The 25,232-nt window shown below is 36.3% G+C and overlaps 2 protein-coding genes across 5 annotated transcripts in view; one reads left to right on the forward strand and one right to left on the reverse strand.

Moving 5' to 3' along the window:
* The window catches only part of CIR1 (corepressor interacting with RBPJ, CIR1), a 37,436-nt gene extending 17,675 nt beyond the window's left edge, over positions 1 to 19,761 (reverse strand). The window contains exons 1-7 of one of the 2 annotated variants that reach the window (XM_027589649.2): positions 19,567 to 19,761; positions 14,946 to 15,040; positions 10,395 to 10,468; positions 9,565 to 9,575; positions 9,410 to 9,474; positions 8,334 to 8,382; positions 7,318 to 7,435 (exon numbers count right to left, since the gene is read on the reverse strand). In XM_027589649.2, coding sequence (XP_027445450.2) covers positions 7,318 to 7,435; positions 8,334 to 8,382; positions 9,410 to 9,474; positions 9,565 to 9,575; positions 10,395 to 10,468; positions 14,946 to 15,040; positions 19,567 to 19,638 — 484 coding nt within the window. In that variant the 5' untranslated portion in view covers positions 19,639 to 19,761. Of the gene's footprint in view, positions 1 to 7,317; positions 7,436 to 8,333; positions 8,383 to 9,409; positions 9,475 to 9,564; positions 9,576 to 10,394; positions 10,469 to 14,945; positions 15,041 to 19,562 lie in introns of both variants that reach the window. The other variant, XM_027589651.2, reaches the window with a different exon arrangement.
* The window catches only part of SCRN3 (secernin 3), a 31,089-nt gene continuing 25,609 nt past the window's right edge, over positions 19,753 to 25,232 (forward strand). For 2 of the 3 annotated variants that reach the window (XM_027589652.2, XM_027589654.2), the window contains exons 1-4: positions 19,832 to 19,961; positions 21,797 to 21,966; positions 23,529 to 23,710; positions 24,687 to 24,886. In XM_027589652.2, coding sequence (XP_027445453.2) covers positions 21,808 to 21,966; positions 23,529 to 23,710; positions 24,687 to 24,886 — 541 coding nt within the window. In that variant the 5' untranslated portion in view covers positions 19,832 to 19,961; positions 21,797 to 21,807. The other variant, XM_027589653.2, reaches the window with a different exon arrangement.

Below are 25,232 nucleotides of genomic sequence, written 5' to 3' on the forward strand. Positions count from 1 at the left end.
GTACCACTCTTGTAGAGGATGGTGATAATAGGAGAAGCTATACATTTGTGGGGGCAGGGTGCTATGGGAAATCCCTGTAGTTTCCTCTCAATTTTGCTCTGAACCTAAAACTTCTTTAAAAAAGTAGTCTGTTAAGAAAAAGCACAAACAAAAAACAAAACAAAAGGATTAAATAGGAGGCACACAGATATATGTAACTATTAAATCTATTAAGAAAGCAAAAAAACAAAAATACCCCTCTCACCTTGAAAACCCCCACTGTGGATTTAAAAAAATGTTTAATTTCAGTATACACTAAAAAAATAAGGGACAGATGGTAAGTGTCAATGGTAAGAATAAGGGCCAAAGAGTATGGGTAAGAAGCAGGTGGGCAGGCCATTTAATTATACTGTAATATAAAAATATTTTATAAAAATTCAGTCACCACTGAAGCTTGAGAGTTTTACATGTAATTCCGATGTATTTAGAGTGCATGGAAACTTACAAAGTTAAGATGATCTTACTGGTAGAAAAGATATTCTAAACCAGCTTAGCCAAAAGAAGCATTTTGATTGCCTAATTTAACTCTGTAAAGGAGAAGTAAATTTTATAGCTGGTCTCTGTAAACCTCACAGCTGGAACATTCTAACAGCACCTTGCAGTTTCCAGTGATCAAAGTAAGTTACTTTATATACTAAACTAAGAATTTCATAATAGAAATAATGCAACACCAGGGGTTGCGGTTATCATGAAATAATTACACTCCTGGGAGATTACAGGCACAAGGCTGTACCCCAGGGGTGTGATTATCCCATGATAACCACATCCACTGAAATTGCATTATTGCAAAAATAATCTCTATTCATTGGTGAGACATTATTCAATAGGTGATTTTTTAAAATGAAAAGATTTTTTAGCTTGAATCAGCAAGTGGATTAGGAAATTGGCCAGTTTATTTTTCATTGCATTCAAATTCAGAATAAAACATCATTATTTGCTTTCCCATTTGATATAGTAGAGTTTTTTATTTTGTTTTTGAGAAACCTTTAAGAGTTTCTCTTAGTGTTACTTAAGTGGCACTGCTAAATTCAGGTCAAACTTCAAACACATTAACTGAGCAATAAAATTTTAAATAATTTACTTCTATGTAAAAAATTTTAATTTTTCTAAAATAATATTCACTTAAAAATTACAAACGTACAACCAATGTTAATATATTGGTCTGTTTCCTGCCATTTTTCTACAAGTAGCTGTCTATATGTCTACCTACAGATAGCAAGAGAAATACGAATGGAATCCATGTAGCTACTTTGTTTTATGATGTTTTTTTATTTGACCAAATGTTTTCGACAACATCCATATCATTAAGAAATCTTCATATCATATCAATTGTTCTTATACACACACAGCTGAAGCTGATGGTTCTCAATCTGGACAGTGCATCAGAAATAGATCAGTAACTTTCATCATCTCCTGTGGTATCACAGATGGTTAAAGTTACTGATCTATTTTTACCATAATTTTATTATAGAGTTCAGTGCTTTGAGATATTCTCAGATGAATAAAATAAAGGATTTAAGAAATTAAAAAATATCCTGTGTATTTACCAGTATTTGTTCTCACACATGTCAGTTTTAAAGGAAAAAATGGAAATGGAAATTTTCCTAATGCCTTTTTCTATAAAGAGTGAGGCAAAGAATTAGACTGCTAGTTATCTCTCATCATGAATATACAATTTACAAAACACCAGTAACTCTTTGCTTTATTTAGCTGTTCCCACTATTCTGAAAATAAATTTAATATAGGAGTACAAAGGAAAAATATTCAATGTCTATTAAACCTAAATTTTAAGTTTCTTTCCCAATTTTAATCACACATTTTAATATAAAAGTAAAAGAAAGTCACTTGTAATTTCACCAAATTATTAAACTATTTTATTCTTCCATGTTTCCTTCCAGTCCTAACGTATATGCATGTAGTTTTGTATTATCAAAATCATAATGTAGATTCAATTAGTATTCCTTAATTCACTAAGTATAGCAACAGTTTATTCTGCCATTCCCCTAGTGCTGGATATTAAGTTTATAAGAGTGAAAAATTAGAAATGATGCTGAAATGAACATTTTCCTTAAAATCAAAAAAAGGATTTTCATCACATTACCATATTTTCTTCTCCACTGTACTATCCCACTTCCAAAAACAACACACCACACTACACAGGATATTCTATGGCATCATTTTTGCCTAAACCTGTTTTCCTAAATTTTCAGATCATGATCATCCTCTACGGGTGAGAGTCTCAGACTCCTCTCAGGAGTCTCATTCAATAGGAGCTTGGGAACCAATATCTATCTTTAACAAAAAAAATTTTTTAAAGAGACAGCATGCACATGTAAGCGGGGGGTAGGGTGAGGTGCGGGGGTGGGAGAGAGAGAGAGAGCAGACTCCCCACTGAGCGCAGAGCCCAGCACACACAGGGGTCAACCTCACAATTCTGAGATCATGATCTGAGCTGAAATCACAAATCGGATGCTTAATGTAACTGAGCCACTCAGAAGCTCCCCCTTATCACTTTCCTAAAACTCCTGGAAGCTGAATTTCTAGGTAAAAGGATATGAATGTTTTTAAGGCTTTTTTTAAAAAATTTTTTATTGTTATGTTAATCACCATATATTACATCATTAGTTTTTGGTGCAGTGTTCCATGATTCATTGTTTGTTCATAACACCCAGTGCTCCATGCAGAACGTGCCCTCCTCAATACCCATCACCAGGCTAACCCATCCCCCTACCCCCCTCCCCTCTAGAACCCTCAGTTTGTTTTTCAGAGTCCATCATCTCTCATGGTTCGTCTCCCCCTCTGACATACTCCCCTTTTCTTCCTCTCCTGTTATCTTCTTCTTTTTCTTTTTTCTTAAAATATGTTGCGTTATTTGTTTCAGAAGTACAGATCTGTGATTCAACAGTCTTGCACAATTCACAGCGCTCACCGTAGCACATACCCTCCCCAATATCTATCACCCAGCCACCCCGTCCCTCCCACCCCCAACCACTCCAGTAACACTCAGTTTCTTTCCTGAGATTAAGAATTCCTCATATCAGTGAGGTCATGTGATACATGTCTTTCTCTGATTGACTTATTTCACTCAGCATAACACCCTCCAGTTCCATCCACGTCGTTGCAAATGGCAAGATCTCATTCCTTTTGATGGCTGCATAATATTCCATTGTGTATATATACATCTTCTTTATCCATTCATTTGTCGATGGGCATCTTGGCTCTTTCCACAGTTTGGCTATGGTGGACATTGCTGCTATAAACATTGGGGTACACGTACCCCTTCGGGTCCCTACATTTGTATCTTTGTGGTAAATACCCAGTAGTGCAATTGCTGGATCGAACGGTAGCTCTAATTTCAACGGTTTGAGGAACCTCCATACTGTTTTCCAGAGGGGTTGCACCAGCTTGCATTCCCACCAACAGTGTAGGAGGGTTCCCCTTTCTCCACATCCCCGCCAACATCTGTCGTTCCCTGACTTGTTAATTTTAGCCATTCTGACGGGTGTGAGGTGGTATCTCATTGAGGTTTTGATTTGGATTTCCCTGATGCCGAGCGATGTTGAGCACTTTTTCATGTGCCTGTTGGCCATTTGGATTGTTTTTAAGGCTTTTGATACATATCACCAAATGACTCTTTAAAAAGGCTATTCCAATTTATCAACAGTGGATTAAAATGTTAATTTTACCACACTTGCTTCAACACTGGATGTATACTTCTTTTAAATCTTTGCCAAATTTGGTAGGCAAAAAGATAACATATTATTTTAGTTTTCATTTCTTTGGTTATTTTTTTTTTTAAGATTTTATTTATTTGACAGAGAGCACACAAGCAGGGGAAGCAGCAGAGGGAGAAGTAGGGAGCCTGACATGGGGCTCGAACCCAGGACCCTGAGTTCGTGACCTAAGCTGAAGGCAGATGCTTAACTGACTGAGCCACCCAGGCATCCCTATTTCTTTGGTTATTAATGCTCTTGAAAATGTCCTCATAGGTTTAATGGCCATTTGGAGCCCTCCTTTTCTAAGCTACCTATATTTACATCTTTTTGCTCTTTTGCGTTTATATGTTCATCTTTTTCATGTTGACTTGAAGGAACATTTTATCTATTAGTGATATCAACTATAGTATTTCAATAAAGTTAACACTTTTTTTTACCCTCTACCACCCCACTGCTCAATTCATTTAGATACAGAGAAATACTAAGTACTAATTTGTAGACATCTCAAGCTTGGTTACAAATATGTTAAGACTTATTAGAAGCTAAAAAATACAGCATTTTTCTATTTGGTTCACTTTATTTTGAAAAAGTTTATATGACTGAAGAACAGTACTACAGTATAACCTCACCATAAGTGGGCTCCAAAAACTTTGTATAAAATGAATGATTAAAGTTTATGAATGTAAATGGGTGGTGGAGAAGAGCTAATAAACCAGCTTTGTTGTATCTGAATTCACCAAGATTTTATTTGAGAGACAGAGAGAGAGAGAGCACGAGCAGGGGGTTGGGACAGAGGGAGAGGGAGAAGCAGGCTCCCTGCTGAGCGGGGAGAGCCTGAAGTGGGGATCAATCCCAGGACCCCAGGATCATGACCTGAGCCAAAGGCAAACACTTAACCAATTGAGCCACCCAGGCACCCCTCACCATTTCCAATACTTTTTTTTTTTTTTAAGATTTTATTTATTGGGGCGCCTGGGTGGCTCAGTTGGTTAAGCGACTGCCTTCGGCTCAGGTCATGATCCTGGAGTCCCGGGATCGAGTCCCGCATCGGGCTCCCTGCTCAGCAGGGAGTCTGCTTCTCCCTCTGACCCTCTTCCCTCTCGTGCTCTCTATCTCTCATTCTCTCTCTCTCAAATAAATAAATAAAATCTTTAAAAAAAAAGATTTTATTTATTTATTTGACAGACAGAGACACAGTGAGAGAGGGAACACAAGTAGGGGCAGAGGGAGAGGGAGAAGCAGGCTTCCCTAGGAGCAGGGAGCCCAATGTGGGGCTCGATCCCAGGACCCTGGGATCATGACCTGAGCCGAAGGCAGACACTTAACCGACTGAGCCACCACCCAGGTGCCCCTCCAATACTCTTAAAAATAGGTTAATACCACAAGTTCTTTCGGTTGTTGTTATAGACTTTCTAATATAGAATCAAGAAAAAGCAGGTCTATTGATTACTAAATAAAAGGCTAAGTCTGGAGTCTATCCTACTCATTCTCTCAGAAGCAGGATCAAAGTAAGATGAAGCTGGGGAACAAAGACAGCCATTACCACTGCCTGCCCCTAGCCAATACAGGAGTCATAGAGTTGTAAGGGCACCACGAGGCTGAGTGAAGGAAAAATGAGAAAGATGCAACCCCCTTTCAGATACAACATCAGATTCCTATGACTACTAAGATCAGTGGTCAGAAATATTTGGGTTGGGGCGCCTGGGTGGCTCAGTCGGTTAAGCGTCTGCCTTTGGCTCGGGTCATGATCCCGGGGTCCTGGGATCGAGCCCGACATCGGGCTCCGTGCTCCATGGGGAGCCTGCTTCTCCCTCTCCCTTTGCCTCTCCCCCTGCTTGTGCTCTCTTTCGCTATCTTTGTCACTATATGTCTGTCTCTATCAAATAAATAAATAAAATCTTAAAAAAAAAAGAAATATTTGGGTCAACGGGTTCTTTATATGACCTAGTCTATACCCATGTTCTTTGGGGCTTTATTTCTTTTGGGACCGCTCTCTCTTCTTTCATCAGTTGAGTGGGGGCAGGGGAGGAGGGAACATCAATATGTGGGTTTTAAGGGTACCTGCACTGTGGAATTAGTGGGACATTCTTTTGTCAGAGATTGCCAGGTACAGACCAACATTCTCTCACCACTGAGCAAATAGTTGCCCTCTCTGTAAAATATGATTTCTAAACCTTCTTTAGAGCAGTAAGGAAAAAAAAAATCAATTGTTAATATTCTGTCTGTGTACTTCTCTACTCATTCTAACATCCATAACACCATAAAAGAAAGTGTCAAGGGGCTCCTTGGTGGCTCAGTCGGTTGAGCCTCTGACTCTTGGTCTCAGCTCAGATCTTGATCTCAGGGTCATAAATTCAAGCCATGCACTGGAATCCACACTGGGCATGGAGCCTACTTAAAAAAAAAAACAAACCCACAAAAAAAAACCAAAACAAAACACTATCAAACTTGACAATGAATCAAATTCCTAAACTCTTAATATGGGAACTGGCATCCTGAATCCTAAAGCCTGCCTCTGGCTTGCTGGAAGGAAGCAGGAACTCTTGTAAGAGAATAGAGGCTGAAGGTCATATGCTGACCGACAGTGAACCTTGGGCTCAAAGGTGGTAGTGAAAGCCATAGGAAGTCCAAATAATGCTGAAAAATCTCTTGAGTTATACTATCATCCTTATTTTAAGATGAGTTGAAGCTCATAAAAGTGAAGTAACTTGTTTAAGATTACAGTTAAGTGGGTTATTTTTATTTATAATTTATTATGACTTATAGTTGGATTGGTGTGGCTGTCTCAATAATATACTAATAAGGCACTGATAAATTTAAAACTTCTCAGCTTTAATATCTGAGAACTCAGAGGCACCTGGTTGGCTCAGTCGGTTGGGTGTCTGCCTTTGGCTCGGGTCATGATCTCAGGGTCCTGGGATTGAGCCCCACATCCCTCCCTGTTCAGCAGGGAGTCTGCTTCACTCTCTCTGCCCTTCTCCCTGCTTGTGTGCTTTCTCACTCTCAAATAGAGAGTGAATTAAAAAAAAAAAAAAAATCTGAGAACGCAAATGATCCAAATCAAATTAGACCAGTTTTTTTAAGTTGTCAATAATATGCAGGAAGGTATAACTTTCAAGTAAAAAATTTTAACATATTTAACATCTTTTTAATCTCAGTTTTGATTTTATCTCTGGATTAAAATGATGCAATTGCTGAGTCTTCTAGTCAGCCTACATTTACAATTCTGGAGGACATGAATATGAGAAATAACCATTTTTTCCTTCTATTTTTAGGTTACTAACCTGATGAACTATGCTTAATATATTTTTTACCTTTAAAATCAAGTTTATAGGCTCTGGGCTAGAAAAATTAAATTTAATTCTAATACACAGCATTTCAAATTCAAAATATATTACCAGAGTTTCCCATTGATCATATTTTGGGTACATGACTTAGTCCAAAAAAACCAAACTAAAGGAAAACAATACCCAGAGAGATGAAAGAAAAATGTTATCTTTCCTTGTTATGTTTATCCTTGATACAAATTCTAAAACAAACATAATTCATGTCTAGTGCCTACCTGAGCCATCAGTGGGAACTGAACTTGCATTGATTCCAGAAAGACCAAACAGAGGACATTCTCGATCTGTGTTGACATGACCCCATTTGTGACATTTAATGCACCTCACGTTTCGAACCTGAGAAATAGTGGATGTTATTTTAGTTATTTAGTAAGAATCTAACAACTGTTCAAATCCCTACTCCTTGGTAGAGTTTAAGTTAAATTACTGTCATTTTTAAAAGATTTCCAGTGAAAGACTCCATGACTGTATTTGGTAATTTAACGTAAATACTAATATCTTATAAATTCTGCCTAAAAGCTATGAATCCTATTTCTTTTTGACTGTTACTTGGTGGCAATAAAACAATGTCATCCAAAAAGAAATGGTAAAATACCAAAAAGGAATTACGTTATGGCTGAATCTTAAATTCTCTAATTTTTAAAAGTTAACCTTTAAAGTTTCGGTTTCCTAATCAGGGGTTGGCAAACTTTTTCTGTAAAGAACCAGAGAGTAAATATTTTAAACTTTATGGGCCAGAGGTCTCTGTTCCAACTCTGCCAATGTAGCAGGAAAGTAGCCACAGATAATATGTAAATGAATAAGCAAGGCAGGATTCCAAAAAATGTTATTTCCAACAAGAATCTGGCTTTCTGGTGATATTTTGTCCCGGTTCTAAACAAATAGTTTTAAATCTTTTCTTAACCTTGAGCTAATTCTCCAAATTCCTGAAAACTGAAGAGACCCTTATCATTATAACCCTCAGTACAAAACTTTGATTCCTATCTTTTTTTTTTTAAACAGGAGAAAATCAAATTTAATAGGCATATGTACAGGGAATCCACATGAACATGAGATTCTCGATTCCTATTTTATCAGTCTACTACATTTAATGTTTTCTCCCCAGTCCTTTTACTACCTGATACAAATCAAAACCAGAGAGTCCTTTTCAGCTTACATACCTTTTGGACAACAGTATAAAGAAGTATTTATTAAACAAAAATTATTCTTACAGAGTAAAATATGGGTCACTTACCTGAATACCAAAGGGCTGATCTCTGATGTTCATGTCATCTTTGGCATATCTATTAAGTAGAGAATATGTACAAACACAATATTAAGAACAATTTAATAAATTAAACAGCAGTTATCCTGAAAATAGTTTTATAGTTCTAAATACATTATAAAATGTATAACTTCAATAAATACACAGAACTATGAAATCTATTTAGTAATTCCAAACACCACTTATTATTAATTGTCCAGTTTGATGATTTGTGATTTTTTTTTAAAGATTCTATTTATTTATTTGAACAGAGAGAGAAACAGCAAGAGAGGGAACACAAGCAGGGGGAGTGGGAGAGGGAGAAGCAGGCTTCCCGCCAAGCAGGGAGCCTGATGCGGGGCTCGATCCCAGGACCCTGGGATCATGACCCAAGCCGAAGGCAGACGCTCAACGACTGAGCCACTCAGGTGCCCCTGATGATTTGTGATTTAAAAAAAAGGAAAACTATATAAAATTAAAGTCTATGATCAAGTAAATTAGTTGTATAAAACAAATACCTTTTAACATTAGTTGCCTGCACTAGTGAATGAAAAGACAATATAAGATGGGATATTAGAAAAGTTAGTGATACATATTTCATTTTTTTATTTTATTTTTTTTTAAGATTTTTTATATTTTTTTATTTATTTATTTGACAGATAGAGAGACAGCACAAGCAGGCAGAGGGAGAGGGAGAAGCAGGCTCTCCGCTGAGCAGGGAGCCGGACATGGGGCTAGATCGCAGGACCCTGGGATCATGACCTGAGCCGAAGGCAGCCGCTTAACCGACTGAGCCACCCCAGCGCCCTATTTCATCTTTTTTTAAAAAGTTTTTTTTTTTAAGATTTTATTTATTTATTTGACAGAGAGAGACACAGCAAGAGAGGGAACACGAGCAGGGGAGGGAGAGTGGGAGAAGCAGGCTTCCCGCTTAGCAGGGAGCCCGATGTGGGGCTCGATCCCAGGACCCCAGGATCATGACCTGAGCCGAAGGCAGACACTTAACGACTGAGCCACCCAGGCGCCCCATAATATATACTTCATCTTAAAAGAAAACTGGCTCTTACTTTTCCCGGGGGGCTCCTTTCTGCCATTCAAATTTGTATTCGGTCTCTCCTTCTGTTTCTTCTTTCTAAAAACATTCATTAAGAAGTCTTTCAATTTTTCCATAAAATTATAATCTATTGTCAAGTAAATCCAAACACAGAAAATAGTACTTTACCTCTCTGTTCTCTTGATTGCAGATCAAAGATATGGGAGGAAAAAAAAGGTATATCAAGTTAAAAACTTCAACATTAAAGTCTGCTATCATATACTATACTATGATATCATGGTATTTAATTGTAACTTGTAAGAAATTATTGGTTTGACCTTTTTTCTTCTTTCACAAGATAAAATTCAAATCACTAAGGATAAATACAATATTGAATGAGACAGTATGCAATAAGCATGTTAATTCCTAGTTTTTAAACTTTTATATTTTTCATTGACAGAGTATTATGCTATCTATAAGTATATTAAGCAAGAAGAACTAAAGATGTATACACAAATTATAAAAGAATAAATGCACTTCTGCTGATGCTGACATTTTTTCCTCCTCAAAGATCAAGTCATTAAAAAAAGTCAAGTCACGAAATATTACTAGATTAAACAATTATTTTTAGTATTTATTATACTGAATTCAATATTTTAAAATTACCTTTACAGAATAATAGCAATTTTAAAAGATGAAGAGCAACTTTTAGGTATGTATTTATTTAAAGATTATTTATATATACATTTATTTATTTATTTAGAGAGAACACAAGCAGGGAGAGGGAGAGAGAATCCTAAGCAGACTCTGTGCTGAGCATGGAGCCCAACACAGGGCTCAGTCTCATGACCCTGAGATCATGACCTGAGCCCAAATCAAGAGTTGGACACTTAACTGACTGAGCCACCCAGGAGCCCCAAAAGATGAAGAGCAATTTTTTAAAAAATGTCTGTCCTAATAGTTCTCAAACTTTAGTTGTCAACACATCAAAGACTAAAAAAAGGAAATGAAGCAAGTACCTTTTTTAGCTCCTGGTGGGGCCTCATACATGAAATTAAGGCCATTCTTTACACGCTCATCTCCCATAAGCAACCTAAATTAAACAAGAAAGTTAACAATTTTACATAGGAGGAAAAAAATTACAGAATAATCATTCCTCATCTCTCACAACCCTACGGGAGTTAAGAGAAAATATTTTTGTTAGAGATAAAGTTCCAAAACTTTACTTCACTGATTAAATAACATCTGAAGTACATGAATAGAAAGTCAAACAGTGCTGTCTCTTTAGTAACTGGTTTTAATTTGAGACTTTCTCATTACCTGAGAGATCTTCGCCCTTCCAACAGAAAAGAGGAAAAAATGCCATGGTCACTCTCAGATGCTTTTCTTAAACTTTAAAATGCTATGGAAATAATGACAGCTTTGAAATCCTATATGGCAGCACAAATTTGGAATGAAGTTAAATAGTGACAACATTTTTTTCTTAATTGTGAGGGATCAAACAGTTTTGGAAAAATGAGTCTCTCTGGAATTTCTTTAGAAAGTCAAATCCAATTAATGCTTGTAATAAGAGTCAAAGTCAATAGGAGAATCAAATTCTTTGACGAGGCCGAAGAGAAGAGTTTAAAGATATTCTACAACAGGTTAATTACTATGATGGAATCAATGTCTGCTGCACCTCAAAAATCATTTTCTTTCTAGTTCTAACACTGAAAATTCCCAATTTGGGTTCTGTTTAGAGAGATATGCAGTGATTTTTTTTTAAAAAAAGCTCTGCAATAAATTGAATGCCTGGTTGAGTTAAACTTTTAATTCATAAGATCCAAGTAAGTACTGATTATAAAGATGAAAGCTAAAGAGTGAATAGAATCTCCTCTTATACTTGAAAAAGGCAATCACAAAGGGTATATTACATAATTATAATTCTTCTCTTATTTCCATTGGAATTTATATAGAACCGTAAAAAAAAAAAGGAAGAGAGCAAAAGGATGACAGATCTATATCCATACAATGGAATATTATTTTGCAATAAAAAGGAATGAACTACTGATACGTGCTACAAAATAGATGAACTTCAAAAACATTATACTAAGTGAAAGAAGCCAGTCACAAAAGACCATTTCTATGTATGATCCCATTTACATGCTAAGTTCAGAACAGGCAAATCTACAGAGACAGAAAGTAAATTAGTGGTTACTTAGGGTTGACAGGTAGAGGGACAGGATGTGGGAATGGGAAGTAACTGCTAACGGGTACAATATTTCTTTTTCAGATGATGAAAACGTTCTGATATTAGATTACGGTGATGGCTCCAAAACTCTGTAAATATATATACTTAAAGCCAACATACACTTTTAACAAATTATATCTTAACACCATTTTAAAAGTTAAAATCAAGCATATGAAAAGCTCAATATCATTAGTTATTAGAGAAATATAAACCATAGAGAAATATAAATTAAAACCATGAGATACCACTGCATACTAATTAGGATGGCTATTACGGAAAAAAAAAAAGGAACATAATAAACACTGGCAAGGACATGGAGAAAGTGGAACCCTTGTGCATTACTGGTAGGAATGTAAAATGGTGCAGCTACTATGGAAGAGTTTGGTGGTCCTTTAAAAGCTAGATACAGAATTACTATATGATCCAGCAAATCTATTCCTAAGTATATACCTAAAGGAACTGAAAGCAGGGGCTTAAACAGATAAGATATTTGCATGCCAATGTTTACAGAAGCATTACTCACAACAGCCAAAAGGCAGAAGCAACTCAAGTGTATATCCATGGATGGATGGATGAACAAAATATGGTATATACATACAATGGAATATTAATCAGCCATAAAAAGAAAAAAGTTCTGACACATGCTACAATATGGATGAATCTTGAACACATTGTGCTAAGTGAAATAAGTCAGACACAAAGAGACAAATATTTTTTTCTACTTATAGGAAGCACCTATAACAGGTAAATTCATAGAGACAGGAAGTAAAATAGTGGTTACCAGGGGCTGGACACAGGTGCCAAGCTGGTAGGGCAGTCAAAGGCCAAAACTGAAACAATCTGAGCACCAAAATAAGTAACAATAGTATTGGATTATAACCCATTAAATAAATACCTGAGTCCATACTGATAGAAATAAATAATTAAATAAATAACTGAAGGAGGGAAAGGGAAAATTCTTTTTTCCACAGGAATTCAAAATTTAAAATGTAGAAGGAATGAGAGGAATAGATTAGAATACCACAGTAATAATTGATGCAGGCAATATCCACCAGTGAATGCTAAATTAGTGAACAATAGTTCAAGGAAGAACAGGATATTTGTATAGCTTCAAATATTAAATTACAAAGAGAATAAGAATAAGAATTCTTATCATATGATATTTTCTGTTCTGCCATTCATACCTAGAATAAAGTAACTCTTTTTTAAGATAAAGAATAAACAGGGGATGCCTGACTGGTTCAGTTGGTAGAACATGCGACTCTTGATCTCAGGGTCTTGAGTTCAAGCCTCATGTTGGGAATGGAGCCTACTTAATTAAAAAAAAAGAAAAGAATAAACAATATAATCTGTTGCAAACCTACTTTTCCACTTCCACTATCTCTCTTTATCAGCCCAACTCAACTATCGGCTGCTTCCCTGAACACCCTCTCTACTTTCCCTGTGATCTTTAATAAGCTTTTACTATATGTAAATCAGGGTTTCTCAACAGTGATGCTACTGACATTTTGGACCAGATCATTCTTTGCTGTGTGGGGCTGTCCTGCATACTATAGGTTGTTTTGTTTGTTTGTTTTTTCTGAATGTAGGTTGTTTTGCAGCATCCCCAGTCTCCACTCCCTAGATGTTGGTAGCATCCAACCTCTGATTTGTGACAATCAAAAAGGTGTCCAAACACTGCCACAGGTCCCCTGGCAAGGGCATGGGTGTGTGGGGGGGCAATAATGGTCTTCAGATAGAACCACAGATCTAAATCCTCATAGTTCAGCTCAAATATCACTTCTTTCATGAAGTCTTACTTTGTTATCCCAAATTATTATTCTGTCCTACATTAGCATGCTATAGTTTTTAAAACATTTGTGTTTTTAATATATCAGTTATTATATTCAGCTTTGAACTGTAATACTTAGTAGGTATTCCTGGGGGCAGAGACAAACTATGTATCACACTTTTACAAGCCCCTGTAACAAAAAGGCCTGCTATTTATTATCTTGCATGGAAGGTACTCAATAAAAGTTAACCAGATTAAACAGAATTAGTGAGAAAAGTACTTAATTGAAACTAAAAGTTTTATTTCTGGGGCACCTGGGTGGCTCAGTTGTTAAGCGTCTGCCTTCAGCTCAGGTCATGATCCCAGGGTCCTGGGATCGAGCCCCACACCAGGCTCCCTGCTCAGCGGGAAGCCTGCTTCTCCTTCTCCCACTCCCTCTGCTTGTGTTCCCTCTCTCGCTGTGTCTCTCTTTGTCAAATAAATAAATAAAATCTTTTAAAAAAAATAAAAATAAAAAGTTTTATTTCTGTAATTTCACTCTTAATATACTATATTTTAAAGAGAATATTTAGTAACAGTTTAGTAGTACTTATATTCCATATTTTGATGAAAAATAGAAATGAGCTGAAGAAAGTATGGTCTATAGAACTAAAGCACCACTATTCACTTGCTTGATTAACCAAGAGCAACCAGCTTGAGTTAGACTTGCTAATATAAACATAAAATTACAATAAATAAAGGGCAGGTCCTATGCTGGAATAAACCAATAAAGGACTCTAGCTATGATCCTGCCATTAACAGAGCAACGACATGTAGGTCAAGTAGAGACACTTCATTTTACTTCTTGAAGGTGTCCTGTGCATCTCTTCATTTCAGTGTACGCTAAAGAAATATCTTTGTAAGCTGTCTCAGTAGTTTGAGTATAGACTTTCATTGTTCTTCCAAGCTTTACCTAAGTTGGGATTTGCTCATAAACTGTATATAGAGTCACATCAATGTATGTTTTATGTGAATTATGGGTAAGGTTGGAAAAAGTGGCAATGTATAGATATAAGAGTAAAAAGGGTACACAGGAAATAGAATCCTATCATTGGGGCATTCAATCCAAAAAAAACTAATTTAATATATGATTTAATAAGTGATCATTCTCATGCAACTGATTAGTCTAAAAACACTAGCATATAAGCAAAATAAGTCAATCAGAGAAAGACAATTATCATATGATCTCACTGATATGTGGAATTTAAGAAACAAAACACGATCATAGGGGAAGAGAGGGAAAAATAAAACATGACAAAAATCAGAGAGGGAGACAAATCATAAGAAACTCTCAATCATAGGAAACAAACTGAGGGCTGCTGGAGGGGAGGCGAGTGGGGGGATGGGGTAACTGGGTGATGGACTTTAAGGAGGGCATGTGATGTAATGAGAACTGGGTATTATACAAGACTGATGAATCACTGACCTCTACCTATGAAACTAATAACACATTACGTTAATTAATTGAATTAAAAAAAAAGCCAACCATACACACACAAATAAAACCACTAGCATAGTGGAATTTCTTACCTATTATCATAGGATTCTTGTTCTTTAAGATACTGTTGCATTAATTCTTCTTGTTTCTTCTTATCATATGATATTTTCTGTTCTGCCATCCATACCTAGATTAAGTAAAAAATTTAAGTTAAATAAAAAGTTTGCTTTTCTTTATAATAAAATATAAAATGTTATCATAGTTTACAACATAACCTATTTGGCCATAATGACATCACCACAAAATAACAGCTAAAAAGTCTGATTTGTGCCTTGATATAGGTCCTTAAATCTAGTCATTCAAAACAGCTAAACTTTCAGGCAAAAATATCAAACTTAAGAACCACTTTGAGCACCTGTGGTACAACAGCTTCTTGCACTGAGTCTCTGTGTTATCTCAGAGAAGAGAATGACCATCTTTCTATATGGAACATGTCTAGTCTAGAAAACGTCTAGGGCACAACCAGTAGGAATAAATAATGCCCACCAATGCCAATGGGTAACACAGACACTCCAAAAGAGGAGAAATGGAGGATAAGGAAAAGAAAAAAAGAAAAGAAACTGAAAGGTAATTGTAGAAAAAAGGGAAGAGACAAGAGAGGAAACAGAGAAAACACAGATGCGTCAAATGTCTTGGGAGTTGTTCAAGGGCACCACACCACAGGGTGAATGTGTCCCTATGTGAAATCCTCAAAATCATAAAAGTGGTGGAGGTAAAAAGTTCACACAACTTATTCAAGGATACTTAATCAGGTTATTTCTAGGTTTAAAAGATTTCAATGCCTTCCTACTGCTTTTAGAGTAAAGGACACAGTATTTGACAACCATTCAATCTAAACAGCAAGTCAGAACTTTCTCTCCAAACATGCTAAGTTTTAAGAAGGTAAACTGGAGGACAAATACTTACATTGATAAAATTATAATTATTAATTGTGGGGCAGATAGGTGTGGTGAGGAGGGTGTGGGACAAACTGCCATTACTCAATTTTAGAAGCAAAACAGGGGTAGTTACCAGTATTTTAGTAGTGATAAAATAGGAAGGTTCTAAGGGGACACTGTTTTAGATGTGGACAAGGAATTCATATGGAAATAAAAGCAAAAACAGAAATGAAAAGAGAATTCTTCAGGGACAGCATATACCAGAAATTTCTTTTGGTACAAGTTTCCTGAAAGTTTCTTCCACTGACTTCATACTTACCAATGTAATGTTATAGAACAAAAAAAATCCCTACACTTGGAATAGGCAATAAAAAGCACATTTGGAATTTTCACTGTAGCTCAAAATGAAAACAGCTGCAACAAATATATTCAGGGTGTCACTGCCTGGTAGAATAACACATTAATAATATTCAAATGAATAGCATATTATTTCTAAAAGAATACCATTTCTTTAAAGCTCTAGATTTTACAAAGTTATTTATTAGTCTCAATTGCTCAAGAGCTTAAATACATATTGAGTACCATGGACTGGAATAAAAATAAAACACACTTTTGCCTTCAAAATGCTCAGAATCTAATAAAAATTATATAGCTTTTCTGTATGTTTAAGCTATTTCATAATAAGAAAAATGAATTGTGTAAATAATAATAAAGTTTGATATCAGGATAAAAGAAATATGCCCAAGATAAACAGAACAAGATAGTGATTAGAGGACAGGAGGAAGTCTGGTATAATGGAATGCTTTCTAGCAAGTTTTGGTTTTTAGAAGTTAATTTTTTTAAAAGATTTATTTATTTTATTTTAGAGAGAGGGGGGAGAGAGAATCTGAAGCAGACTCCCCACTGAGCGCGGTGCCTGACAGGAGGCTCAATCTCACGAACCCAAAACTGTGACCTGAGCTGAAACCAAGAGTTGGACACTCAACCATGTGAGCCACCCAGGCACCTCTAGAGGTTAATTTTTAAATTAAGTAACTATATTCATAGGTAGCCAAGGTTATAATTTCTTATAATCTTTCCAAAGATGTTCTAATGCATATATACATAAAATTACACATATATGTATATACATATATAAAACAAAATACACTTTTCATAAATGGTAACATATACTGCATACATGCACACAGAATATGCATAAAATAAAACCGAATATCATGGAGATCATTCCTAGATCAGTAAATAAAAGCTTTCCTGGTTTCGGGGGAGGACAGGCTGAATATCATTCCACTGTGGAGCTATCCCATCATTTATTTAATTAATCTCCTGCTGTACTGATGGGCATTTAAGTAATTTCCAATATTTTGCCATTATAAACTCTGCTTCAACAAATAACACCATACATAAATAATTTCATACATGTTAAGCAGGGTTTTGAAGAGGATCAAAATTTTGCCAAGGAAAAAACAGGGTAAGATATTACCAGTAGAGAGAACAACTCAAAGGCCCAAATGTGTAAAATAGGAATTAAGTAGTTTGATATTACTGGAGTATAAAATCTGAGGAAGAACAGCAATAGGGGATGAAGAAGGAAAAATAAACTGAAGTTAGATAACTAGGACTTAATCCTGTAGTATTTTAATAAGGAGCCAAAAGAGATCAGAATTGTGTTTTAAAAAGACTACTCTATGGAAACAACCCAAATATTCATCAATTAATAAATGGATAAATAAAATGTGCTATATTCATACAATGGAATTATTAAGCAATAAAAAGGAATACAATACCGATACATTCTACCACATGGATGAACTTCTAAAACTTTACACTAAGAAAAAGAAACGATTCATAAAAGGCCACATATTGCATGATTCCATTTATAGGAAATGTCCAGAATAGGCAAACCTACAGAAACAGAAAGCAAGTTAGTCGTTACCTAGGGAGGGAAAGCAGGGAAGGTTAAGAACAAAAGGAGAGTGACTACTAACAGACACAGCTTTTTGTGGGAGGTGATGAAAATGTTCTATAATTGTTTGTGGTGGTGACTGCACAAATCCGAGAATATACTAAACATCACTGAATAGTACACTTTAAGTGGGTGATTGTATGGTATGTGAATTATATCTCAATAAAACTGCCAAATTAAGAAAATATTATTCTCATGGCTATATAGAGAATGGAGTCAAGAGGGGTCAAGACTGGAGTAAAAAAAAAAAAAAAAAACCTCTTAGGAAATTTAACAGTTTAGGTGGAAGATGATGAGGGTCTAAGGTAAGAAACAGGCAGTAGAGACAAAGAGGAGAGATGAATTCAAGAGATATTTGGAAGGTAAGACAAAGAGAATTTACTAGCTACCTAGATAAAGGAGTGATGGAATCTTGAAATTTCTGGCTTCGGTGTCAGGATGAAGGATTTGTGTTACTACCTCTATTTCCTACTAATATGAGATAGGAAGTATAAAAAGAAGAGCAGATTTAGGATGAAAAATATATCCATTTCAGATATGCTGAGTTTGAGATGCCTGTAATATACGAAGATGACACTGTCTAGTATATAGTTGTCTAGAGGTGCCTTAAGCTAGGGCGAGAAAACTTAGAATGTAGATTTGAGAGTCGGGAGTAGAGAGGGAGTAGTTAAAACGATGAAATTGGATGTGGCTGTCTGGAAAAGCATATAAAGTAAGCCACAGGCCAAGGATGAAGCTCTGGGTAACACATGTATTTTAGGGTCAGGCTACAAATAAGTTTGTGTGTAGAGGCAATTAGCATTTTATTGAGCAATTCCTCTATGTGGTGGGCCCATGCTAGGTGGTACATTGTTTCAAAACCTTTATACACCATCCTATTTAGTCCTCAAAACAATTTCTCAAGGCAAGGTAACGGATACTGGTCATTTTAAATTTACAGATTAGGAGATGGGGATAAGGGATATTAAATATTTGTGCAAGGTCTCAGGGCTAAAAGTGACTGTGCTGAAATAACTAGAATCCAGGTCTGATTCCAAGGTGAGACTTTTCCTACTTCACCACTCTTGCTTTCCACTGTCATACTATTCAGCACGGTTTTTCTGTACTGAACCGAGTATGCCTGTAACCGATTTAAAAAGCCAAAACGGGGGCGCCTGGCTGGCTCAGTCGCAGAACGTGTGACTCCTGATCTCGGGGGTCGTGAGTTCGAGCGAAAGGTGGGTGTAGAGATTACTTTAAAAAATATAAGCAAATACAAAAATAAAGCCAAACGTCGTCGTGTATCTGAGCCTAATGTAACACTGTGTATACTTCAATTAAAAAATAGTAAAATAAATAGCCAAACTTCAGAGGTCATCAGACAGACGCTACATGACTAGGTGGGATAAAAAGAGGAAGCAAGAGGTGACTTTATTTCCCTTTTAAGAGTTATCTTAAATAAACAGGGAATCATCTTTGGACAGGATGGCAGAGCTCAGAAGCCACGATCTCTGGGAACCAGAAGCAGCTGAGGAAGTAATGAGGAACCTTATGATCAGACTTCTTCATATCTTAAAGATTTACATTCTAGCTGACAAGCCGACCGAGCAGACGAAGGCTGCCCGTCTTCCGGCTGATGTAGAATAGGCGTCGAGGGCCAGCTTTGTCAGAGAGTTTCTCAGCGGAGAAGGGGCGAGAAGATCGGGGCTTTAGGCCTGGGGAAGAGGTGACTGTCCCAGGAATCCCAGAGACACCACCACTTTCACCTCCAGCAGCCCCTGGGAACCCAGAAGCCAAGGGCCAGAACCCTCCCCTGCTCCCCTTACTTACTTTTTTGATATTGGACTTGGAGGCCGGATGAAAGTCCTTCTTGCACATGAAATTGGCGAAAGACTTCCCCATCCTAAAGCCTAAGGTGGGGAAGGCAGCCGCTAGACCTGTGAACAACGTAAACAAACACTGCCTCCTAACCGGAACTGCGCCGCCAGGGGGAGAGGGAACTTCCGCGGTCAAAGGTGACAGCTTCCGGCGACTAGAGCCTCCGCCTACCCCAGCACGCCCTTCCCCCTTTCATTGAGGGTAGGTCCTCGGGCCGGGGGGAGGGGCGTGAATGGGGGAGGGGCGTGAACGGGAGAGGGGCGTGCGTAGCGGAGGTGCGAAGTGGGCAGCCGCGAGGGGCCGCACGGGCGGGACCGAGGGGCTGTGGGAGGTGCCCCGGGTCTGAGGTGAGCGGGCGGCTGGCTGAGCGCCGCCAGCTGGGGTGTGGAGTGTGTGCTGGGTGGGAAGGGGTGTTTGAGGTTCGAGCCCTTTAGTCTGTGGACTCTGACTCGGGTTCCATGAAGTTTTCCGCACCGATTTTCTCGTCTGCGTTGTGAAAACAGTAATTCTCGCCCAAACTGTAGTACGTTCGTATGGATCAAACGATGTGATGTTTCTGAAAGCTCTTGGTGAACTAAAGCATAAAATAGAATGCCAACTCCACGAGAGCGAGGATTATATTTTGTTACCAGCTGTACGGTGTCTGGCTGAGAAAGATGTTCATAAACATTTGTTGAATGATGAATGCGTACTAGGAGTTCGTAAAGACTCTCTCAAACCTTCCCTTTCTAAGTGGGCTAGGTGTTTTCCTAACTAGGTGGCATGTTTCCTTAGCTTCTCGTAGGACGCCAGTTAGACAGCACTGATCATCTAGTGCAGCTTGACGGCCCTTGAGACTCCAGGGTTTTCAAGGAACGTGGCTGCTACCGCTGTAGGGGATCCACCAACCCAGTCCTCTCTCAGGGAGGCAGTGGGTGTGATAGCAGGAATAAACCTTTTGTGAGAAATTTACTCTTCTGTCCAATAATAACTATAACAGCTTTCTTTGCGTGTCTGATATGTGTCAGGCACTATGCAAAAAAGCTTTACACATTGTCTTATTAAATTCTAATAACAGCCTCCTGAGATATTTACCAACGAGACAGAAGGCTTAGATAGGGATTAAATAGCCTGCCGAGGATATGCAGTGGTAGAAATAATTTTGGAACACAAAGAAAAGGCGATCCAGGACATAAAGGTTGGAATTCACACAGAAAAGAACAGCAGCTATCGTGTAACTGAGGAACTATCCATAGCTGAGGAAAAGAGACAAGTCTTAAGAATTCAGGCTAAAGGTGTTTCTTTCTTACTTGAGTCATTTTGATTTTTTAATGAAACATTTATTAGATTTATGTTCTGTTTTTAAATTGCTAGCCTTTATTTGTATAAAGCCATCCTAAAGTTTGGGCATTATAAAATAAAGGAAAGCAGGAAACTCAAAAAAAGTATGTCCATTCTGGAAGCAAATATATTCTACCAAAATTGAGGATTTAAGATTTTCCAAATTACAAATGAAGACACAATCTTGATACTAAATTCTACAATCAGGATTTACAAGTTATGTATGTGAACTTCTTCCTGGAAATATCAACAAAAACAATGTTTTTGTATTTGTCTGATTCAGTGAGTTTTTAAAAATTTTAGTCGTCTCAGTATTATAATCTGTGTATTCTTCTCCAGCTCAGCATTATATTCTGAGTGTGTTCTTCTTGTTTGAGGAAATATTGGGACTTTTCATAAGTTCAGGGGATGAGAATACAAAGATTAATAAAGTGTACTCCCAGCCCTCAATGATCTTACTATCCAGAAGGAGACTCATATATGTGCACAGATATGGAAACTCGTATGTGTACACAGATATGGTCTTCATAGCAGTAAAATGCAGGCTTCCCAAATATGGAAATAGTGAAAGGAGATTCAGGGAAGACTTCAGGAGAGAAAGATCTTAGAGGATAAATTTGACCTATAGACTAGAAGAAGATAATGGTCATTGCTATGTTCTTACTGATTCTCGTAGTACAGGATTCATTCCCAAGTCGTTTTCTTACTGATTTTTGTAGTACAGTATAAAGTTTAACCTTTAACGAACACCCTTTATTAGGTATGGCAATAACATCCATTGGTCATCAAGTAAAATTCTTTGTTTTGTATGTACTAAAAATGTTTTTCTCCTTTTATTTTGAATCTTCTATATGTTTTTTAGTTTTTTAAAAAATGGAACCTTGTTCCTGTGATACTTTTGTGGCATTACCTCCAGCAACTGTTGGTAACGGGATTATTTTTGGAAAAAATTCAGATAGATTGTGCGATGAAGTACAGGAGGTAGTTTATTTTCCTGCTGCAGTTCATGATAACCCGAGAGAACATCTTCAGGTGGGTGAAGTACATGTTTTGTTAGCAATAGTTTTCTTTAAAAAATATCATAAACAGCTTTTAAAAAAAAAATAATTACCTAGCTATTTGTCAGGGACTATAGAAGTTAAAAATTCAAGGATTTAAATTTGAAAAATAATTTGAGTCAGAACTAGATTTCTGGTCTTATATTTCAATGATTTGGAGGAAGCTGAAATAACAATAAAAATAATTGTTAATTCTTTGATCAAATATTTGAATGTTTATCATACACAAGCATGTCAAATAGGGCAAAGATTTAAAGCGTGCTGTCAAGACCAGTTCTGTCTTCCAGGAGCTTAGGGTCTAGTAGAGGAATAGGATGTGTATGTAACTAACCCTATTATAAAGTAGGGTGGTTTAAATGCTAAATTTAAGTAAGAGCAACAAGTTGTGACAGCAGTGGAGAAGGAGCAGTTAATTCAGACTAGAGAATCAAGGAAGTCTTCACCAGGAGCTGGGGTTTCAGCTGGAGTTTGATGGACAGAAAGTATTCTGATTGGTATAGAATAGAGAAAGTCATTCCAGTCTCTAGAAGTAACAGTTTTATCATTAAAAAAGGCTTATGGGGCCCTGTGATAACACTATTAACATGCATTTTATGCAGTCCATTTGGTAGTATACACATTAATTAAAGGATCCTTTAAAAATTATTAAAAATCCATTCAACATGGAACTTAAAACGTTTCACATTATGCTTTTATTGCTGTTATGTATTTTTCAGATTTCATTTTATTGCTATTCTAATACTAAAATATATTAAATATTAGATGTTTTCTGTATACAGGCCTTTTTTTTTCTTTTGCAAGACTATTCATTTTAGATCCATTTCCACTTTCTCTCTTTATGTTTAAATTTCTCCTATTCTGTAAACCAGTGGTTCTTATTCTTTACACTACTACTATACTACTTTATACTACAGTATATATATATATGTATACATATATATATATACTATAAATATGTACACCCATCACATCAGATGGGTGACTTCCACAGGTTACATAGGCTTCTATAGCAATTCTCTTGTATATAAGGGCTACCATATGGGACTTATGTCACTAATTAAGAAATACTGAACATTGAGATTGAGATTCATTCCCTTTAAGCTTCAACTGAATACATCTTCCTCTACAAAATATTTCAAGATTTCACAACTAGAAACTCTCTCTCCTGAGCTTGCGTTAACACCTCACTTTTACTTTTCTTAATGGCCCTTACACTTTACATTTTTGTTGTATTTTAGTTAGTGTAAAAGTCTTAGTTTCTCGAAAGCAAGATCTGTATCTGATTCATCTTTATAACTAATATATCTCTTAGCAGAGTGCTTTGTAGTAAGAGATGCTTAATAAATATTTGAATGAATAAAAGCTTTAGGGTCAATTCTGAAGATATTTTAAGGGTAATAATTTATTATAGAAAATTTTAAGTTACTTATACTTTATTTCATAATGGGCATGTCTTCTGCTTGATTTGTAAGATTCTGAAACTTGATAACTTTTTCTTTTTTGGTTTTATAGTTGTTGCTATGATTTTCTTTACAGTGTACTTACATAGAAATTGATCAAGTTCCTGAAACATATGCTGTTGTCCTTAGTCGCCCAGCTTGGTTATGGGGGGCAGAAATGGGAGCCAATGAGCATGGAGTTTGCATTGGGAATGAAGCTGTATGGGGAAGAGAAGAAGTTTGTGATGAAGAGGCACTACTGGGCATGGACCTTGTCAGGTTATTTTTTAATTATATTTTTTCAGTATAGAACTTGTCTAACACTCTTATAAGTTTTATTTTCCTATTTTTCCCATATTTTGGACATTGATACTTTATAGTTTGTGTTAAAATGCTTCAGAGTACAGACATACCTCATCTTATTATGCTTTGCCTTATTGTACTTCACAGATATTGCAGTTTTTACAAATTGAAGGGTTGTGGCAATGTTATGCCAGGCAAGTGTATCAGCACCATTTTTCCAACAGCATTTGCGCACTTTGTGTCTCTGTGTCACATTTTGGTAATTCTCACAATATTTCAAACTTTTTATTATTATTATATTTGTTATGGTGATCTGTAATTAGTGATTATAACTTGGTGAAAGCTCAGATAATGGTTAGCATTTTTTTAGCAAGGAAGTATTTTTAAATTAAAGTATGTAATTGTTTTTTTAGACATAATGCTGTGGCACACTTAATAAACTATAGTATAGTGTGAACATAACTTTTATATACACTGGGGAACCAAAAAATTCATTTGACTCGCTTTTTGTGATATTCGTTTTATTCCAGTGATCTGGAACTGAACCTGCAGTATTTCCAAAATATGCTTATATATGCATGTAATTTGCAGACTCAAAGATCATTAATTGGGAGAAGGAAAGGAGTTGAAAATTATGATTCATTTATGTGAATTATATGAAGTACCTAACATACTTTATCAGACCTTAATTAATTCTCACAGTAACCTCATGGGCTATATATTATTATCCTCATTTTATAGTTGGACATTGATCTATGATTCCAAAGACTTTGTTTTCATGATTCCAAACTGACTTCGGAAGGAATGGCTTAGAAGTTGGATTTCAGTTTATCCATTAACTTGAAAGAATTTTTGCTTTGAATATAAACAAAAAATCTCATGTGCATGAAATTATTTAAGAGAAATGATGGAAATTTATTTTAATCTGAGAACTTTTATATTTTTATTTTAGACTTGGCCTTGAAAGAGCTGATACAGCTGAAAAAGCCCTCAATGTCATTGTTGATCTATTAGAAAAATATGGCCAGGGTGGAAATTGTTCAGAGAGTACGATGGTATTTAGCTATCACAATAGTTTCCTGATAGCTGATAGGAATGAAGCCTGGATTCTGGAGACTGCAGGGAAGTACTGGGCTGCAGAAAAAGTACGAGGTATGGACAACTTTTCATGATTTGTTTTTTTTTTAATTTGTCTTATAATTAATAAAATAACCCCCTTAACTGCAGACATTGCATTTAATTGTTTCTCAAGATTTATAATCCAGTGCAATGAAGGGTTGAACTTCAGGGGAAATGAAAAAATTTGAAAGAATGTTAACAGTGAAAGAGCACTACAAGGGGCTTTTCTGAAAAAGAGAAAAAATGTTCTCTCTTTTCCATATTATTATATTAATTTTATATAACCTGTATATATTTTCTGTGCTGCATCTCTTGGTTGTTTTAGTACTTTTTTTTAAAGATTTTATTTATTTATTTGAGAGAGAGAGAGAATGAGAGA

The sequence above is a fragment of the Zalophus californianus genome, chromosome 3, assembly GCF_009762305.2.
Source record: "Zalophus californianus isolate mZalCal1 chromosome 3, mZalCal1.pri.v2, whole genome shotgun sequence".
Taxonomy (NCBI): domain Eukaryota; kingdom Metazoa; phylum Chordata; class Mammalia; order Carnivora; family Otariidae; genus Zalophus; species Zalophus californianus.